This window comes from Corvus moneduloides, chromosome 1 (genome assembly GCF_009650955.1).
Source record: "Corvus moneduloides isolate bCorMon1 chromosome 1, bCorMon1.pri, whole genome shotgun sequence".
NCBI classification, from domain to species: domain Eukaryota; kingdom Metazoa; phylum Chordata; class Aves; order Passeriformes; family Corvidae; genus Corvus; species Corvus moneduloides.
The window spans coordinates 145,836,172-145,854,586 of NC_045476.1; the positions used below are offsets into that span (position 1 = coordinate 145,836,172).

Genomic DNA, 18,415 nt, shown 5'->3' on the forward strand with positions numbered 1-18,415 from the left:
GTATCAGACTTTCCTTCTGTAGAAGAATACAGTTCCTCTACCTATTCTCTCAAGATTCAAGGTCATGTTTTACACAGGGATGAAGAAACAGCCCACTGAGAAAAGACAGTTCTCACAAAGATTCTTTGACCCTCTCAGTGGAGAACTGAAAAAACATTGCTTTTGGCAAACAGGCTGGTAGGACCCTCCAAAAAGAACAGGATGAGGGCAGGAGTTAGCCTGTCCCTCTCCAACATGGTCACAATGTGGAATTTTGGATTCCCTGTTGAATATTCAGTAGCTATTACTGATGTACATGAAAAAAACATGCTGCTATAATCTGGAGGTTTCCTTCTTTGAATGGTGTTGCTGTAGGTCAGAGCTCTGGCATGGAAGAGAGAAGGAAAGACTTTCTCTCATCTGATTCTCTTAAAGTTTGCTTAATCTAGAATAAGAACTGCTATTCCTTTACAGTGTGTATGACTGATTTTAACCTTTAAGGTCTGAGCCATAGCTCATTGAAGACAACAGAATTATGCCTACTGTCTTGAGCAAGTTATATCAGGCCTTTAGCCTCCAGTATTAGCTCTCATCTTGTATAGCTAAATGAGGGACAAGGAAGAATTGGGCTCTGACTTACATTTTTGACTAGGAAAATCACCATCCCATTGAATTTGAGAAGCAATGCTTCAGTTCTGGTATCACACTCTCAACCAGAAAATAGATTTCACTCACTGAAGATCAGTTTTTCCCCTTCTGAGGTCAGTGATGGAATTGGAAGGGATATCAGTCTTTCTCTGACATGGGCAGGGATGAATATGCACACAATTTTTATTTCTTGCTAAGTGCTTGGAAAGGAACATAAAAAATTTCACAATTGTGAATAGCAGGAAGCTAGCATCAAGACATGGAGAAATTATCTTGAAAAGATGAATAAACTATATTAGAGTGAATATTTCAAATGCTTGAGAGGCTCCCAATATTTAAGAGTTTACACAACTTTCATATTAGAGTGGTTTTTAACCTGTCCAAGTTGAATGTCTTTCATTGAAATATTTGAGTTCCATTTATGTCATTCATACAATACTTTGAGAATTTTTTTTTTGCCTGGAACTCCTTGCTTTCTATTACCACTCTTAACTGAAAAATGGAAAATAACATCTACTGAAACCAACAATGACAAATTTCCAATTACCAAAATTTATACAGATCAGTCTCATTAAAAACTACAATTCTTGTAACTACATTTGTGGTACTCTAGTTATCTTTTGAAATTTCTTAATCAATTTTAGATTTCTATTTTCTAAACAGTACATTTTTATGCAGCTAGATATAAAGTATGAAGATATATGTTGCTGTGCACAAAGGCAAACACCGATGAATCTGACTGCATCAGCCCAGGAAGATATAAAATACAATTTGCACCACAATGTACATAAATTGTCCCAATTCTTTCTTTGCACATACTGGAAAAGCATACATTTATCCTCAGTAATCAAACTGGCACTGCAGACTGTTCTTACAAAACACGCCTAACCAATGTTTTATAATATTTACTGTCAGCATAAAATTCTTTACTGGAACAGTGTATTATAAAACACTGTTTTAGGTCTTTTATGTTCACAGCCGGTGTTTCATCTTTAATCTGGGTATTTCAACTGTTGTTACAGCTTCTTGTAGGTAATGTTCACATGACGCCTGTGAAGTGTACAAACAAACGTGCACTGATGGATATAACCCACATTCCCAGCAGCACTGGCATCTAGTGGAGGAATCCAGTATAGCACAGTATAAAAAGATGTGCTATTAAAATATATTCTGGTAAACTCTTTTATAAACTTGAATTCCTGCTAATATTTACTAGAAGTCATGGTCATACATATTGTGCATAAACATATCCATCTATATTAGCACAATGACATCACCCTGCTCTGATTTATCACAATCTCACACTCTGCATTTTAATATTAATAATCTATGCCCCCTGTGTAGGCATTATCTAAAGACAAGAAATAGGGAAACTGAGGTCTGTATGAAATTCATATCAAGTCAGGTGAAAACAAGCTGTAAACACAAAAGATGTAAAAACATAATAAAAAAGATGTAAAAAGATAATGAGGACAGATAGTTTTAGGTCCTCCAAAACATGGGCTTCTGTCCTGCTGCTTCCACCTTGATAATGTCTCCTCACGGTGCTGGTGTTCCATGTGCTGCTCTGAATGGACTTAGAGATGAGGAGATAAAACATCCTGAATACCTACAGCCTTCAGGCTGCTTCTAGTCTGCCCAAGAGATGGTCAGGAAGGTCAGGCCCCCTTGGCTGACCAGAATTATTCATGAACACTGCAGTGCAAACCTGAGCAACCCTGCACTGGTGGGAATCAAAGCTTTCAGACACTATCATCTTCACCATGACTTTTAAGTGCCCAGTGAATAGGAGTCATGGTCACATCATGGCACTGTCTGTAAAAATTTGGTGTGGTCTCTAATGTAGAATTTCTCATCAAGATATCTGGTAAAGTCTTGCAGACTAACTCAAGGGAGGAGAATAGTAGAGCATTTATTGTCTTGAACTGGTCACATCGTTTTTAATGCAATAATGCTGTCTTGGCCATCACTTTGACTTTGGAGGTACAGTACAAAGAGAAAAAAAGTTTGCTCTGGGGAGAAGGGAAAGTCTCAATTCTGGTTGCTGTTCTTCCATACTGCTCCCCTTGGGCCCCAACAACATACACACACACACACACACACACGCACACACACAGAGTTTAGACATCCCACTCCAAGAAATTCTGAGTAGGACAGCCATGACAAGTGGGACACCCATGACAAGTAGGACACTAATGCTGTGTTTGGTTTTCCAGGACCCTTCCCCCAATGCCATTGTCCAAGCATAAAAGAACTAGAACTTTTACCTTCTCTTCGTGCATTACTGATCACCTTTGCTGAAGATCTACTCATTACATGGACTACATAAAGGGGGCAGTTCACAGCATTTGCTATGGTAATCGCTCTTTGTGTAGCTTCAGCTTCCACTTCTTCAGGACGACACAGCTCATGACCCTCAGGGCCAGTTATTCCCATTGCCAACATCTTCTTTGCACCCTGAAGACCACACAAAAGCATGTAAGAGTCAGTTAAAGTGTAGCCATGGTGTCATGAACATCCTGTCAGTCAAATGGATTCTGAACCAGCTGTTGCAGCCAGTTCAAGGAAAAAAATCAGACAGTTATGATTTTTTTTTTCAAAAAGAAGTTATTGTAGTTTTATCTGAAATCCAATATATCTCTCAATAAATTCAGGTCTCAGAATACCTAATTAAATTCAGAGAACACACTCCACTGGCTTGCAGGATTAAATCATTGCTCTTGAAAACCCTACCCCTCTCACAATATGTATGCTTAAATATCAAGGCCAGTGACGTCCAGTGATGCTACTAACCCTCATTGGAAAGAAAAAAAAAGGAAAAATCCTTACGAAGCACAAAGATGCATATCCAGAGCCTCTGAAAATTCCGCAGTTTTAAGAGGCAAAAGGTTTTGTCTCTACTCTGTTCAGAAACTTAAGATGTGCAGATTTGAGATTATTTAGCAATGAATTAATTTCCGTTATGGGACCTGGGGCACAGTGAAAATGCTGTTGACTGGAACAGTTGAAGAAACTATTCCATTATAGCCACTCAAGTTATCACTGGTGTTGAGTACAATCAGTGTAGTTACAGTCTCAGTGCCTCAGAACTCTCAGTGCCTCCACACAGCACTAAGGTGGCAGTAGCAAGTGTGCAGTGAGGCTAATTATGCATAGAGGGATGTTGAGATTTTTGTGCCCAGTCAGTGAAGCTTTCTTCATACCTCTGGATTTGCTCCTGTTACATGAGCTATGTTTGGACAGCCCTATGGTTAGGACCATCTGTATTCCTGACTTTCATGGACAAAATGTCAAATGTGCACCTGTGCAATTAGTTCCCCGTTCTCCGCATGGACTTGAGCAACTGCTCCAAGTTCCTTACAGCAGGAAAAGGCTTCATACAGCTCCTCATCATTGACCATGTATATGTCTTTATAGGCCATAAACATCTTGAAGGAGTTGACACCTTTGTTTTGAACAAGACTTTCCATTTCTTTCTTCACCTGAGAAATACAGCAATTACACTTTACATTTTAATAACTTGGTATAAAGAAATCGTAAATATAAAGGGTGAGCCTCTACTCACCCATCAAACATATGTTCAGTACAGATCTGCCAAATCACATATTTAAAGACTGACTTAGACTATTCTAATATCAAATTGATTCTCAAAGTATATAAAAGAGTAGCACTGCAGTGCAAATATTGGAAGCACAAGCTAATTGTAGGAAGGGAATGCTTTTTACAAAAGGTAATGAGGCAGAATTTTATTTCAAATAAACCTCCTGATGTTGAAAACACCCATTCTAATATTACAGTCAATGTTCCCAACTCAAGACAACATGGATATTTGTGCAAAACTATTGTTCAAAATTGGATTGCAATAGGCTGCAGCTTCTGGTAAACAACATGGTGACAGGAAAGATTTCACCTTTTAGAGCTTGGTCCTGACTCTAAACAATACACACAGCCTTTTGAAACATCTTGTTGTCAAACAAAACAGCTCCAAAATGTTAAGTGTGAGCCTGTGGTTTTTTTTTTTTTTTTTTTTTTTTTTTTTTTTTTTTTTGGGCATGCACGGCTTGATAGGATTCCCCACTTCTACTAGAGCCTATGAAGCCCAGCAAAACATTACATCCCAAAGAAAGACACATATTTTAGTCTGAAGGCTTCTTTCACAACTGGTTAGCTAGAAACGTATATTGCATAACTTTGGCTCTCCCTTCCCAGTCAAATGATGGTGACAGTAATTGACATGTAGCTGTAATGCTATTACAATTTCCATGGGATTAATTCCTTTCAAAAAGTAAAATAATATTTTTCATCTTCTCTCTAATAATCTGGTTGGATCTGCCCACGAAGGGTAAGATTTATAAAAAACTCAGAAATTTATCCAGAGGAGGGATGGGAGCACATCTTGAGTGGGAGTTGTCAAATAAATACCTGACAAAAGGCCCTGCTCTGGCACAATTATAGAGACATGTCATTTATCCTCTTCTTCACTATTTACTACAATTAACAGAAGGCATTGTAAAGAATGCATACTTTTAATTAATACTTTAAATCCTGAGGAGATGAGAGCTAATCAGATGGGCATGAAGTATCAGTCTTCTTCACCCAGGCCTTTCACAGCTACAAAACGCCTGACCTTTCCATTTCTTTTAATCTTGGCCTTTAAAAACAGTTAGATTCTTAATATAAACTAGAACATTTCATTGATTTACACCTCCCTAGTTTTATTTGGTTTGCAGTACAATTCCACTATTGTCTGCTAAGCCTGTTTCAAATGCACATTACTCAAACTTCATTGGAGAATTTATGTCATGTCTTTGCCTTAAGTTAGAAGTTGTGGTCAGTCTATTTTGGCACTCAGTACACAGAATACCAAATACTCTGTTTGCAGAGTGAAGGCTTTGTGCATATACTTTAGAATTTAAAAATTAGAAGAAGTACTCATATACAAAATAGGAAATTTATTTCACATATCTGTGTACTGATGCATAGTTCTCAGAGAATCCAAAGTCGTCTTGTAAAACATGGGTCACATTCAGATAGATATCAAGCACCTGAAAAAATATTTTATTCATTTAAGCTTTCAGGCTATCAGCAACATTCACTCAGCAAAGATGATTTTCCCATATGTAAATTCAAAAAAGGTTTTTTAGATTATTTTCCATTCGATGTACTATTGACTCCAGTCCTGCTTTACTTCAAAGGGGTATTACTGCAGTCACCCAGGAAAAGATGTTTTCCTTTACAAATGAAGTCAAGTACCATATTTTTCATGTATACCCTTATTAAAAAAAAAAAAACCACAACAAAACCACCAAAGCTCAGAAGGAGCATAAAATATTAAGTATTCAAGTAACAAAAGACAAAATTATTGTAAACACCACTTTCCCCCTCTGACCTGCCTGGTCTTGGTCTTGCACAAGCACTACCTCTAACTTTGTGCAGTATTATCCAGAGTTATAGGCTATCTGCAGACTTGCTTTTTTTTTCAATCCATGTACTCTCAGAAGGGTAGGGGCTATTTCAAATGTTGTTTTTAATCACAAAAACACTAACCAGCAATATTTAGCATGTGAAGACTAATTCAAAGCAGGTGTGGTACCAGTTTATGGAATTGAAAACCAGCTCTGTTGTCTACCTTGTTGCTCCACCATGTAACTGCCACGTGCAATGAATAATCACAGCAGACTTTAGGGTCTGCCCGGCTTTTCCATGTATCAAAAGCTTCAGTAAGAGAACAACCTTTCTGAGGGATGGCAAAGTCGATGATCATAGTGGTTCCTCCTGCTATAGCAGCCTGAAAAGAAGAAAGTTATTATTTAGCAATCAGGAAGAATGCAAATTTCCTCCCACCCTCTTCTAACTCCCTTACAACAATTAATCTGGATACACTGAAAAGCCAAAAGCCACTGAGGAGTATCCCTGAGTAAAGTCCAGACTCGCAAAATTATTGTGGAGATTAATTTCATCTGCTTTGAGAAAAATGTTCTCAAAAATGTATTCAGGAGATTCCAAGTAAAATTTCAGGCTGAAGGAGAAGCTTTCGCACGTGTACAAAAACTTATCAAAGACTTGGAGATGTGTCTGTAGCCTTCATGCATCAGTGAGTTTCCTCAAGTGTGTGGAATCAGTGAGAAAGAAGAGCACTAGAAAAGCACAGTCCACTTGAGACGTGCTTCCTCAGAGTCTATGTAGTAGAAAAAACAAGCCTGAGTGACAGGCAAATAATTAAGGGACAAATACACAACAACAACAAAAAACCACATTGAGTTTGAAAATACAGTATGAAAATTCCCAAACACCAAAAGATTTTAAAGGTGTTTGAAAGTGTATTTTTATTAGTAACGGGGTATCATTTAGTAAAACTGTATAGAGAGCTTTAAATAGAATGAGAAATTTACATCCTCTACATAAACATTGTCAAGTAGATAAATAAACTACAACCTTACTTTATAGATGTATGGTGATCAAAAATTGCTTTTTAACCAATAATTTTCTCTCTTCTTTATGAAAATTGAATTATTACTTTGTTTTCCTTTGGAGGGGAAAAACATCTCTCAGATGCCAGATCCTTGACTAAAAGAAATTGATCCAATACAGAAATTCCTTTGTTGAAATGGTTGCTGTCTTCCAGATTAGCAAAAAAAAATCCTCTCTATTGCTCTCAACAATGTCCCTTTGCAAAGCAGGTACAACTAATTCAGATCAAAATATGCATGGTTCAAATTCACAGGATCACAGAACGACAGAATTAACTAGGTTAATTTTTTGAGATCAAGTCCAGCCTATGACCTAACACCACCTTACCAACTATACCATGGCACTAAGTGACCATGGTTTAGTTGGTGAGGTAAAAAAGACCTCCAGTCTTTTTTTAAACATCTCTAGGGACAGTGACTCCACCACCTCCCTGGGCAGCCCATTCCAATGCCCAATCACTCTTTCTGTGAAGAATTTTTTCCTAATGTCCAGCCTAAACTTCCCCATGTGCAGCTTAAGACTGTGTCGTCTTGTCCTGTCGCTGGTTGCCTGGGAGAAGAGCCTGACCCCCACCTGGCTACATCCTCCTTGCAGGGAGTTCTGAGAGTGACAAGGTCTCCCCTGAGCCTCCTCCAGGCTGAACAACCCCAGCTCTCTCAGCCGCTCCTCATAGGGCTTGTGTTCCAGACCCTTCAACAGCCTTGTTGCCCTCCTCTGGATGTGCTTGAACCCCTCAACATCCTTCCTGGATGGAGGGGCCCAGGACTGGACACAGCACTCGAGGTGTGGCCTCACCAGTGCCCAGTACAGAGGGACAATCACTGCCCTGGTCCTGCCAGCCACACTATTGCTGATACAGGTGAGGATGTTATTGGCCCTCTTGGCCACCTGGGCACACACTGGCTGATGTTCAGTCGGTTGTCGACCAATACCCCCAGGTCCCTTTCTACCTGGGCACTGTCCAGCCACTCTGTCCCCAGCCTGTAGCGCTCCAGGGGGTTGTTGCAGCCAAAGTGCAGGAACCAGCACTTGAACTTGTTAAACCTTCTACTGTTGGACTCAGCCCATCTATCCAGCCTGTCCCAGTCCCTCATGCTATATTACTCTTCCTTTTTCTAATGAAAAATCATTCTCTTCCTTCCTTCTGTTCACTTAGAAATCAGAAGAAAATTTGTAAATATGTAATATTTACAAATATTACATATTTTGTAAAATATTTGTAAATATTTTGCAAAAAGAGAAGTTTGGAGATTTGTAAATCTCTGATGAATTGAGCAAAATATTTTCTCCAGGAAAAGTTCCACCAGTCAAATATTTTTCAACAAGACTGATTGACTTATTTGTTAAACAGGATTTAAAGAAAATTTATAGACTTGCAAAAAAAAAAAAAAGTCGTGGGTTCCATAACTCCACTCAAACTCTCTTTTTATCCCCTACAACTTTTTCTCCCCTCAACTTGTAAAGAGAGGTGCCTTTAGGTATTCAACTGAATGGGTAAATCTTAGCTAATCATTGTAGCATATTTCGCAATAGTTGGAATACAACTCTGTCTCCCTGAATTTCTTGCCAAAATATTTGCCAGGTGATGACCTTCAGTGAATAGGTCTGAACACTCTCCACACTTTGACTTGGTTTAAGAATATCCCCAATATCTAACTTTTGACCTATCTGATCTCTAAGCTGGATCTAGAATCTTCTTGTAGGCTCTGAAGTGACTATCTGGACATCCTATTTTGTGTACGCAGCCTCTGCTTTGCAGCTTCCCTGTCCTATAAGTACCTCGGAGTTACTCAGAAAACCTTAAAAACTTATTTTCTGCTTTTCAGTAAACCCAGTTCTGCTGTGAGAGGAACTGGGTGTAACGGTCTCTGTGAAGGTGCTGGCTAGCAGACAAGCCAAGTCACAGGGCAATGTGATCCTTTCTGTGAACAAAGGATTTCAGTCTGCCCAACAAAGCTCTTAGAAAAATACCTTGAAAATTTTGGGTATGGAAGCTGTATGGAGATGATACATTATACCATTAATATGAGTAACTGATACACTATTCATATGCAGGGAATATAATGAGATCAGCTAAAAAGCTGAAAGAAATCCCTACTCTGAGTGTAAAACTGGGAGAAATTAGGTACTTTCAGAAAGTGTGTTTAAGTGGACTTTCATTGAGAGACAGAGTAAGCACCAAAGCAAATGACAGAAGAAAAACCTGCATTCCTTCATGCTAACAGAGGAGAAAGATCAGATTATCACAAAAGTGCTCAAATGGCACTGGAGAATTAAACTGTTGCTTTAGTTAACCTTTGCTCAGAAAAGTATGAAGCTTGATGCAGGTACCAATGCAGGTTATAGTCTGCATGCTGACAGCCAGGGTAAATGCCTGCCCCACTTGACCCCCGCAGTCACAATAGTTTCTGAAGGAACCCAAATAGGTTCTGAAGGAACCAAACTGGTTGAGGGTGGACCTCTGAGTACCCCAACTGCTTTGTGACAATGTCCCAATCAAAGGGACAGGAACAATCGCCCATGCTTGATTCACACTCTATTCTCTCTTTTAGAAGTAATACTGAATGTGCAGCAGACATCCCTCTCTGAGAAAGCCCAGATGCACACACAGATGTGAATATGTGCACCCACCTTGGTTCCAGTATAGAAGTCATCTTTTGACCTGCTACCCATGAAAGGGAACTCCATGTGTGTGTGAGTATCGATGCCCCCAGGGATCACCAGCTTGTTGGTCGCATCCAGCACAACAAGTCCAGTCGAGGGCTCCGGGTTTAGGTTTGGTCCCACCTGCTGCACCACTCCATCTTCCACATACACATCAGCCACCACAGAGAGGTCATCATTCGCAACTTTTCCCCCTTTGATCAAAAGTCTCTGCCGAGCCTGCTTTTGGGGTGGCATGCCAGCAGGTAAGAGTGAGACCTCAGCTCAGAAATTGCTCTTGCCTGAGAGCACTTCACTGCCCCTTCCTCCCAGAGCAGCAGTTGTCTCCAAATAGCCCTAAACACACACCACACCATGCTCTTTAAACAGACACTGGAGGAACTGCCCCCTCTGCCCCCGGCGGCTCCACCTCCCACCCCTGTCTGGCCCAGTGACATGAATGGGAGCAGAGCACTGGCGTCAGGCCATTTTCCTCTGGACTCCGCCTAGATAAAGCAAGCCAGGTTTTCAGGGGCCCTAGGGTGTTCTCATGGCACTCGTTCCAGCCTGCTCTGTGCACCCAGGGGTTTGCAACTTGCTGAGCTGCTTTGAAAATGTGGCCATTTTATCACCTGGTGATGCCCAAAAGCAAACCAAGCTCTTTGCAGCCGCATTTGAGGAAAATAAGGGTGACCTGAGCTCTCCACAGAAGAAGCCAGAGAGCCCAAGGGTAACCTGAGCTTCCTGCAGCCATGTCTGGGGAGCCTGTGGGTCTGGCCTGTGCAGAGGGAAATGCACCCTTCTCAGTGGAGATGGTGGGGTCCACGCTGCTCCAAAGCTGTTTCTCAAATGATTTTGGACATACCACCCTCAGGATCCAAACACAGCTCCCCCCTGCCCCTGCAATGACACTACATGGACACCACTCTGGACTGAGGGGGAAGCCGGGGTGTGTGCCAACATCCATATGAAAATCCCATTTCAGCATCTGATGCCCTACTCCATCTGCCCCGCGGCCCTGCTGTGCCTGCCCGGCAGGCCCAGCCTGTGCTCTCCACAGCCCCACGCCGCTGCCCACACAACCACTGCTGGCTCCAGCTGCAGCCCCAGGCTGTGCTGGCCCCTCAAATCTCCCTACCCCAGGGGGGCCCTTCCCGAGGGCCAGGGGAGAGTCAGGATCTTCTGTGGCGGCTTTCACACAAGGCTGCTGTGACCTTGGCAAAGATGTGGCCTGTGTGTTTCAGAATATAGACCTGGAAAAAGAGGTGGGAAAGTAAAATGAGGACAACTGGAAAATGAGCTAAAGGTTTGGAGCAGAAGGGGAAAGATCTGCTCTGTACTATCTCACAGGTACTAGTTTCTATGGAATTTTCCCACTTCTCTCCTGCCATAACCCTGGATTTGCATAGTCAGCAGTGACACCACTCAAGTGTGTCCCTGAATCTGCTGAGCACCTGCATCTTCATTCCCTCACCTCTTCCAGTTCAGTGGTGATGATTTAGCAAGATAGAACATTGTCTCTGAGGGCTGTGAGAGGGTGCACACACAGGGCACCAAAAAGCCATTTAGACAAAGGACACAAGATTGGAAAAAACTCACCTTCCCATCAGCATGTCACCTTTGTCCCTTCCCTCATGATGGGTAGGAGAGCATTACCATACATTTGCCTTTCTATCTGCTCATCCCAAGGTATCTTGTCTTACACCTCACCTTTGTGCAGTGGGACAGAGACCCACTGGGATTCATAACATGACACAGCAACAGAACAGGTCAAAGCTCATTTGGGAAAGCAGTTTCACTTTGTATAAATGAAGTGACCTTTGTTAAGTGAGGAGAGGGGTAGCAAGGTCAGAGGTTCTTTTGATCATGTGCAGTCATGTGGGGTGTAGCAGTCAAGTTCCTTTGCCCATCCCAATGGATATTTAATGATTTGATGTAGAACAGTGTCAACAGATTTTTCAGTATTTATTGGCAGAGACTTCACCCTGAAGTTTCAATACCACTTCAGTACCTCAACTGCCAACCTAAAATAGCCACTTTCTTGTAATTTCTCCCTGGCAGATGATTACTTAGTATTTTCTATGAAAGGAGTTTCTATGTGACAGACCTAGACAGTCATCTCTGAGTATGCTCTTGGGCTAATGGCAGTGGTAAACTGTTCATGCTCAAATCCTTCTGCCAAACTGGGCAGAGGGAGATCTGAGGCCAGATCAGCCACATCACAGCAGATTGTAGTGTACACTGGAATATCCAGTTCCCTTTTTGTGTGTGCTGCACAGGAAAGAGCTGATACAATTTTATACATAAATGCATGAAGAGTACACAGCTCAAAATCCTATTTATGTCTGTTTCTGAACAAGAACAGGCTTGAGCTCTGTTTCCCCTCCTCTGATTTCCTCCTGGCTAATTTAGACTTTATGGATCCTGCTCTTAAGTGCCTAAACCTTTCTATCTGTAACTTCATTCCCAGCTCAGAATTGCAGAGCTGCCCACAAACCAGCAACGTAACATCTTACAATGCTGTGCGTAGGAAAACTGAATTTACCCCACAGGTGGTTTTGAACACATTATTTAATGTATTGGTACATAACAAGATTCTGTCTAAGAAGCCCTTTTATTTAATCCATTTGGACCAAAAAGATAATCTCACATCAGCTGCATTTATGTACATTTGATAAATATTCAGTATTTCACAGCTCAGCTGTCCCTAGAAAAAATAGCTTGAAATATCACTGGTGGAACAGAAATAATACTTAAAATATCATGAGAAGACAACTGGCCCCATATTCTTAGTGATCGCTGATTATCTACTGCTTCTCCAACAGGGCTTCTGGCTCCTAATTGACTTTGTAGTATTTACTCACCCACAAAGCATTTTACTTTTTTGTTCTTCTCTTTGCACAGTTTAAAACAAATCTTTGCTCTGTAATCAATGTTTGACTCTGCACTGTTGTAGTGGTCTGGGCTGGAAGAGAGTTAAACTCTGTCATAGTACCTGGTATTGCTCTGTTTTGACTCTGTGCTGAAAACAGTGTTGGTAACAGAGGAAAGTTCTCATTATTGCTGAGCAGCATTTGCACTACGACAAGGGCTTTTCTGCAGCTCATATTGCCCCGCCAGTGAGGAGGCTGGGGGTGCACAAGAAGTTGGAAGGGGACACAGCCAGGACAGCCAATCCCAACTGACCACAGGGATACCCCAGGCCATATGGTATCATGCTCAGCATATAAAACTGGGGAAAGAGGAAGGAAGGGGAGGGACACCAGTGTAAATAGCATTTGTCTTCTCAAGTCACTGTTAGTGGATGGTGGAGCCCTGCTTTCCTGGAGATGGCAGAACATCTGCCTTCCCCTGGGAAGTGAGGAATGAATTCCTTTCCTTTTCTTTGCTTGCAAGTGCAGCTTTTGCTTTACCTATTAAACTGTCATTATCTCAAACTCATGAGTTTTCACACTATCACCCAGATAGATTGAGCAAGTGGCCGTGCGGTGATCAAATGCCAGCTGGGCTTAAACCACAACCCTGCAGAGAAATTTCATGTTAGAAGACTTTACTGATCCTAAAATGTTACATAGTAGCTCAATGATTTGACAGCCACTGGAGAAAGTCTTCCCAAACTCACAAATCTGAAGTTGAATCATATGTTAATACTTTTGTTGTGTCTAGCAAAGCAAATCCTCAAGAAATCTAAACATGGAGTGTCTTGTTTAGTGGAGCTACCAGAGAAGTACAATCGTAAGAATTTTCTCAGTAGCCTAATGATTAACTGATTCCATTTGAACAACCCTGAAGAAAACACAATCCACACCTATGATTTACCAAATGAAAATAATTTTGCAAATTCAGGAATAAGTTTGCAAGAAACAGAGGACTGAAGTTTGGAACATCCAGCAGACCTTGAGGATGTCTTCTAAAAGTCATTGTAATGCAGACATAATCAGTTTAAAGTCTTCTGAGACACACATATTCACTTCATCCTGGAACCTTTAACTGCTACCTCCCCACATAAAATACTATTAATTTTTAACTTCTCCTTTAATTATCACACCTTACTCTTATCCTCCCTCTGCTTCCATTTTCACATTCTTCCTGCCATACCCTAGTTCTGTAAAGCTCTTCTATTGTCACTCAGTCTTCAGCTTTTTCTTAACTCCAGGAGTCTTACTGGCATTAACCTCCAAATTAAAGTTGGTGAAGCTGAAATGTATCTCAAAATGCAGGAGTGGCAGACAAATAGGCTTTTGAACAAACAGAGTATTTTGTGAAGGAATCTAGAGATTGATAATGAGCAGTGGGAAGAAAGTTCAGCTAATGAAGATGTGCTATTAGTATTTATTTTTGACAACTTTCCTCCAAGGAAGAAAGACTGGATCGTGAACCACATTTGCAATATGAGAAAATGAATAAAAAGGATACCAACAACTTTCAGTAATGATGGATAAAGCACTAGGTGTTAGAGAATTGGTAAAAGGATGTGTCAATTTGAGGTGCACTCTGGATTTGCAGAAAGGAAAGAATGGTTATCTTTTCCCATATTCAGAAAGTCAGAAGGACTGAATACTCTTTTGTTTCTTTGCAACTCCTACAAAGAATCCATAATGTCTGTTCACCTGAGATTTACTTTCACACTCCTCTGCAGTGGGAATTTAATATTCATTCAATAAAACCAGATGGTCTAAACATAATTGCACCTGTAAAGTCTTCATAATTGTGAGACCAGTCAGGTGCCCTTGTCAAAACCTCACAAGTTTTCAGAAAAGTCTGGTGCTGACTACTTTTATGGGATGGATTTTCAGACACAAGTGTGAGGTTTCAAAATCTAATCTCTAATGCCTTCTTCAGTTGTAAAAGCTTTCCCAAACTAGCAAGCATGCCCTATGGTTTTCTATAATAAAACAGGGCTAAAAAACATTAAGAAAGAAGTTCAATCCTCTAGTTCCACATCACATGAACTATTATAAGTATGCTCTCCTAAGTACTGGGCTACATCCAAGATCCTAGTGCCAGTCTTTCCCCAGATCCATTAGCAGTGATGCAGCCCATTAGCACCCAGCCTTGGGTCCCACGTGTGTGACACAAAGGAAGGCAGCCAAAGGTGTGCATGTACTGAAAACCATCCTGCTTTTTAGAGCCACAATAATTAGTGACTCTTCTCTCATTTTCATAAGGCCAAGTGCCTCCTCCTCCTTGATCAACACAAATGGTGAACCACAGACAGTACAACCAATAACGAAGAAAGAATTACCAGGAACCCAGCAGAGGAGCATCTAAGAAACCTTCATACTGTGCTCTTTGCTCTTTTCACTATAATTTGGTTCAATAAGGGTTAATAAAATGCCAACTTTATAAATATGTGTGAGACAGTTCAACTCAGGCATTGAAATTCTAAGTCTCACAATGCTCTGGGAAAAAAAGACTTATCATACTTGTCAGTTATTTCCCGGTGGACAATCTCAGTCAAAGAAACTAGGTTCTTAGGTGGGATTTTTCCAGACTCCAAGAAGCACAACCACAAAAGCACAGAGAATAGCTATCTTTGGAAACTGGTTTTTTTACTAATGCATTATCTGGAAAAACACTGCAAAATATTAACTGTATTTTCGCCGACTCTCAAATACAACATCTCTCTATTGAAGGAACACTAAGTCAGGACTGTAACTGCTGGCCAACAGAGTAGGTGAGAGAAAGCAAAACTGAACGTCTCTGTTCCCTGCCATGCCACTGCAGAATTATGATGTCAGTTTATGACATTCCTCACTGTCCTGTATGTTGCTCCTGTTTTTCCTCTGGCGCACCAGAACGTCTTCCTCCAACTGTGGCTGTCCAAGGTGGTTCTTAACTAACCACAGGAAAGATGACAGATTTAAACCAGTACATTTTACCAGTTGTTTTTCCTCAATTTTATATACCTGGAAAAGCAGATAAACCTATTTCTTCATTTCTGTTGGCATACCTTCAGATGCATGACTATTTCATTGCAAGGGTACAAATGCAATTCAACTAAACCTCTGTAACACCCCAAGTCAACAATGCTGTGATGAAATCTGAGATTTCTGCTCTAAATTCAGATACCTGTATGCTTATTTCAGGGATCATGTCCTTATTCCTCAAAACAAGTTTATTTCTTTGTCCTTTACATTTTGCCTAATAAACCCTTATTATTTGTTAGGAAGTCCACACTGAACCATAACTGATTCTTTCTTTTTCTTATACATTTCTGATTTGACATGTCCTACCCATTATGACTTATTTTTGGGAAGGCCTCCTGCAATTATTTGTCTGAGAAAAAAATCCTTTGTACAATGTAATACAATTATATTCCTTTAACGTTTCTAGTCTATTACAACTTTCCCATCATTCAAATTCAAAATTCAGAGACTCCTCTTTTTATGTTTTTTTTTGCTTCCTGTGTTTTCCACTAATTTCTTTCCTGCACAAGCATTATACAGGGTAACTGTAAACTGAAGAAAATCTCAATCTGAAAAACTTCACTTGCATTTGAGTATTTTCTTTGGTTCTTTGATAACAGTATGCCACTTGGTCACAGGGAGAAATTAATGCTAAAACCTAAACTCTTCCGCTAGATTTCAGTGTGCATGGAGAAATATCACTAATTTGTGGCTGGATATTCACAAAGATAAGCTAAATTGTGTTTATGGTAAATGCCCTTTTGTGGAGACCACTGAACCTATCAATGAAGGAACCACAGGGGCCCCCTGGAAGGATGAACCCTAGGGTTCTATTAGGTTAGGGTGAGAGAAAAGGGTCTCTCCCAAGAGGCTTTGTGTTAAATACGTCAATTATGTTGATATACCCCAGCTCTGTTTTCCTGGTTGGCCCGTTGGTCTCCCTGCCCCTTTTTACCCTATATGTCTTCCCTCTGGAAAGTTCTCCCTTCCCGGTTCTCCCATTGGCTTTTGTTCCCTTGCTCCACCCTCACTACTCCCTTACTGGTTCCCCTACCTTAACCCCGCTTATGCTCCACCTCTGTATTCCCCGACCATTGGGCCCTGGTGTTTTCTCTGCCCCCATCCGATCCCGTATCTAAACCTTGGGCCCTCCATTGTTCCTTCGTCTTCGTCCCTGGACACCTTCAGCTGGGTGGTAATAAACTACCTTGTGGAACCTCACACGAAGACCCTTCCCTGCTCCTTGTTGTCGGCCTCTTTGTGGATTATAATGTATCTGGTGTGTGTGTATGAGTGTGTGAGAAGCGGCCTGCCGAGTGACTCCCTTTGTTGGAGGTGCTTCTGGAAGGTTGCGGCACCTCGCCATCTGCCCCCGCCGCAATACCTTTTCTCAAAATGTGATTAGGAATCACTGACACTGCTCAGAGCAACATCTCTTACCTCCTCCATCAGTGACGTGGGAAGTCTTGTCCATCCAAATTCTTAGATAATACTTCAGTTTAGTGGATATTACATTCTCTTCCCCCAAGTTACTACCCACCATAGTGGGTACTGCATATGAACAGAAATCTCAACTAGACATATTGACATGAATGTTGTGCTATAAAACTTCTCTGTATCAAGTCCAATAATTATGGACTTTAATTTCCTTAGATGAGGGAAAATCTAACTACAAGAGTGAAACTCCAATGCAGGATAGAAGGGAAAGAGTTTTAACTATCAATCTGCTTACCTCTCCATATGTTTGGTGACTTGGCAAAGGGACAAGACAGACTTCTCCTTTGTCCTTTCAGAACACACCCCATTTTGGGCAACTGAGTAGTAGCTGATGTCCCGGAGGAATTCAGTTACCAATTGCTTGTTTTCAGAAACTCACAAGGAAGAAAAGAGATACAGTCAAAAAGCCCCACAAACTGACAAAACACTTTACAAAAAGCTTCATCCCAACTACAGAAGATTAAAACTTTTGACTTAAACCAAGATTTACAGGAAATGTGCAGCACTTCCTCAGTACAACTGTCACAGCTGAATATCTGGATATATATATATATAGGAAAATAAGTCACTCACTTTTCAGAAAGGAAGCAAAACCTCATCCCAATAGGAAAAGCCATGATTTGATCTGCAGTGAGTATTTAATATAGAAACCTCACTGAAAGAGTATTTGTGTCCCAACTTGAACTTCAATTCCCTGGACTGGTGTCAAAGCTTTGACACAAGTTCATGCTTAGGCATTTGGATAGAAAGTGGAACACATAATACTGTAACTAATTCCAGCATCCTCTCCAGAAACCTGTTTTAAAAGAAGAGTTATCAGCAACACTTGCTGAACTTGTACTGAAAATGACCTTTACTTTGGATACAAAACAAGCCCTTGCACCATCTGAAGCTCAGTCAGCCCCCCTAATGTTTCAGTGCAAACCAAGTGACAAAAAAAGTGTGGTATGTGGAAAATAAAAATGACAAACTCTTTCCATGTTTTAATAACTTTACATGAGGAGAAAACTTGCCTCACAATAACCTACATTCTTCAAAGCTTGCAGATGAAAGTGATTTATTACAGAAAACAAGATAATTCCACAATAAATAATTCTGACTTTTGTTCAAACCGCCCTAGTATTGTAGCACAGCTAAATCAAGAATCAATTAAACAAAACACTAATTCAAGCTCTCCAGAATAAAAAGAAACAAGGTAATAATGACTTACCGGAAACCTCAGTAAAACCAAACTAAACAAATGCAACCAATCATTCATACATTACTGA

The 18,415-nt window shown here is 40.7% G+C and overlaps 1 protein-coding gene across 2 annotated transcripts in view; it reads right to left on the bottom strand.

The window, feature by feature from the left end:
- The window catches only part of DPYS (dihydropyrimidinase), a 38,716-nt gene extending 21,229 nt beyond the window's left edge, over nt 1–17,487 (bottom strand). Inside the window, exons 1-6 of one of the 2 annotated variants that reach the window (XM_032131249.1) lie at nt 17,383–17,486; nt 10,880–10,994; nt 9,730–10,098; nt 6,257–6,415; nt 3,930–4,109; nt 2,895–3,084 (exon numbers count right to left, since the gene is read on the bottom strand). In XM_032131249.1, coding sequence (XP_031987140.1) covers nt 2,895–3,084; nt 3,930–4,109; nt 6,257–6,415; nt 9,730–9,999 — 799 coding nt within the window. In that variant the 5' untranslated portion in view covers nt 10,000–10,098; nt 10,880–10,994; nt 17,383–17,486. Of the gene's footprint in view, nt 1–2,894; nt 3,085–3,929; nt 4,110–6,256; nt 6,416–9,729; nt 10,099–10,879; nt 10,995–17,382 lie in introns of both variants that reach the window. The other variant, XM_032131259.1, reaches the window with a different exon arrangement.
- Nucleotides 17,488–18,415: the final 928 nt, after the last annotated feature.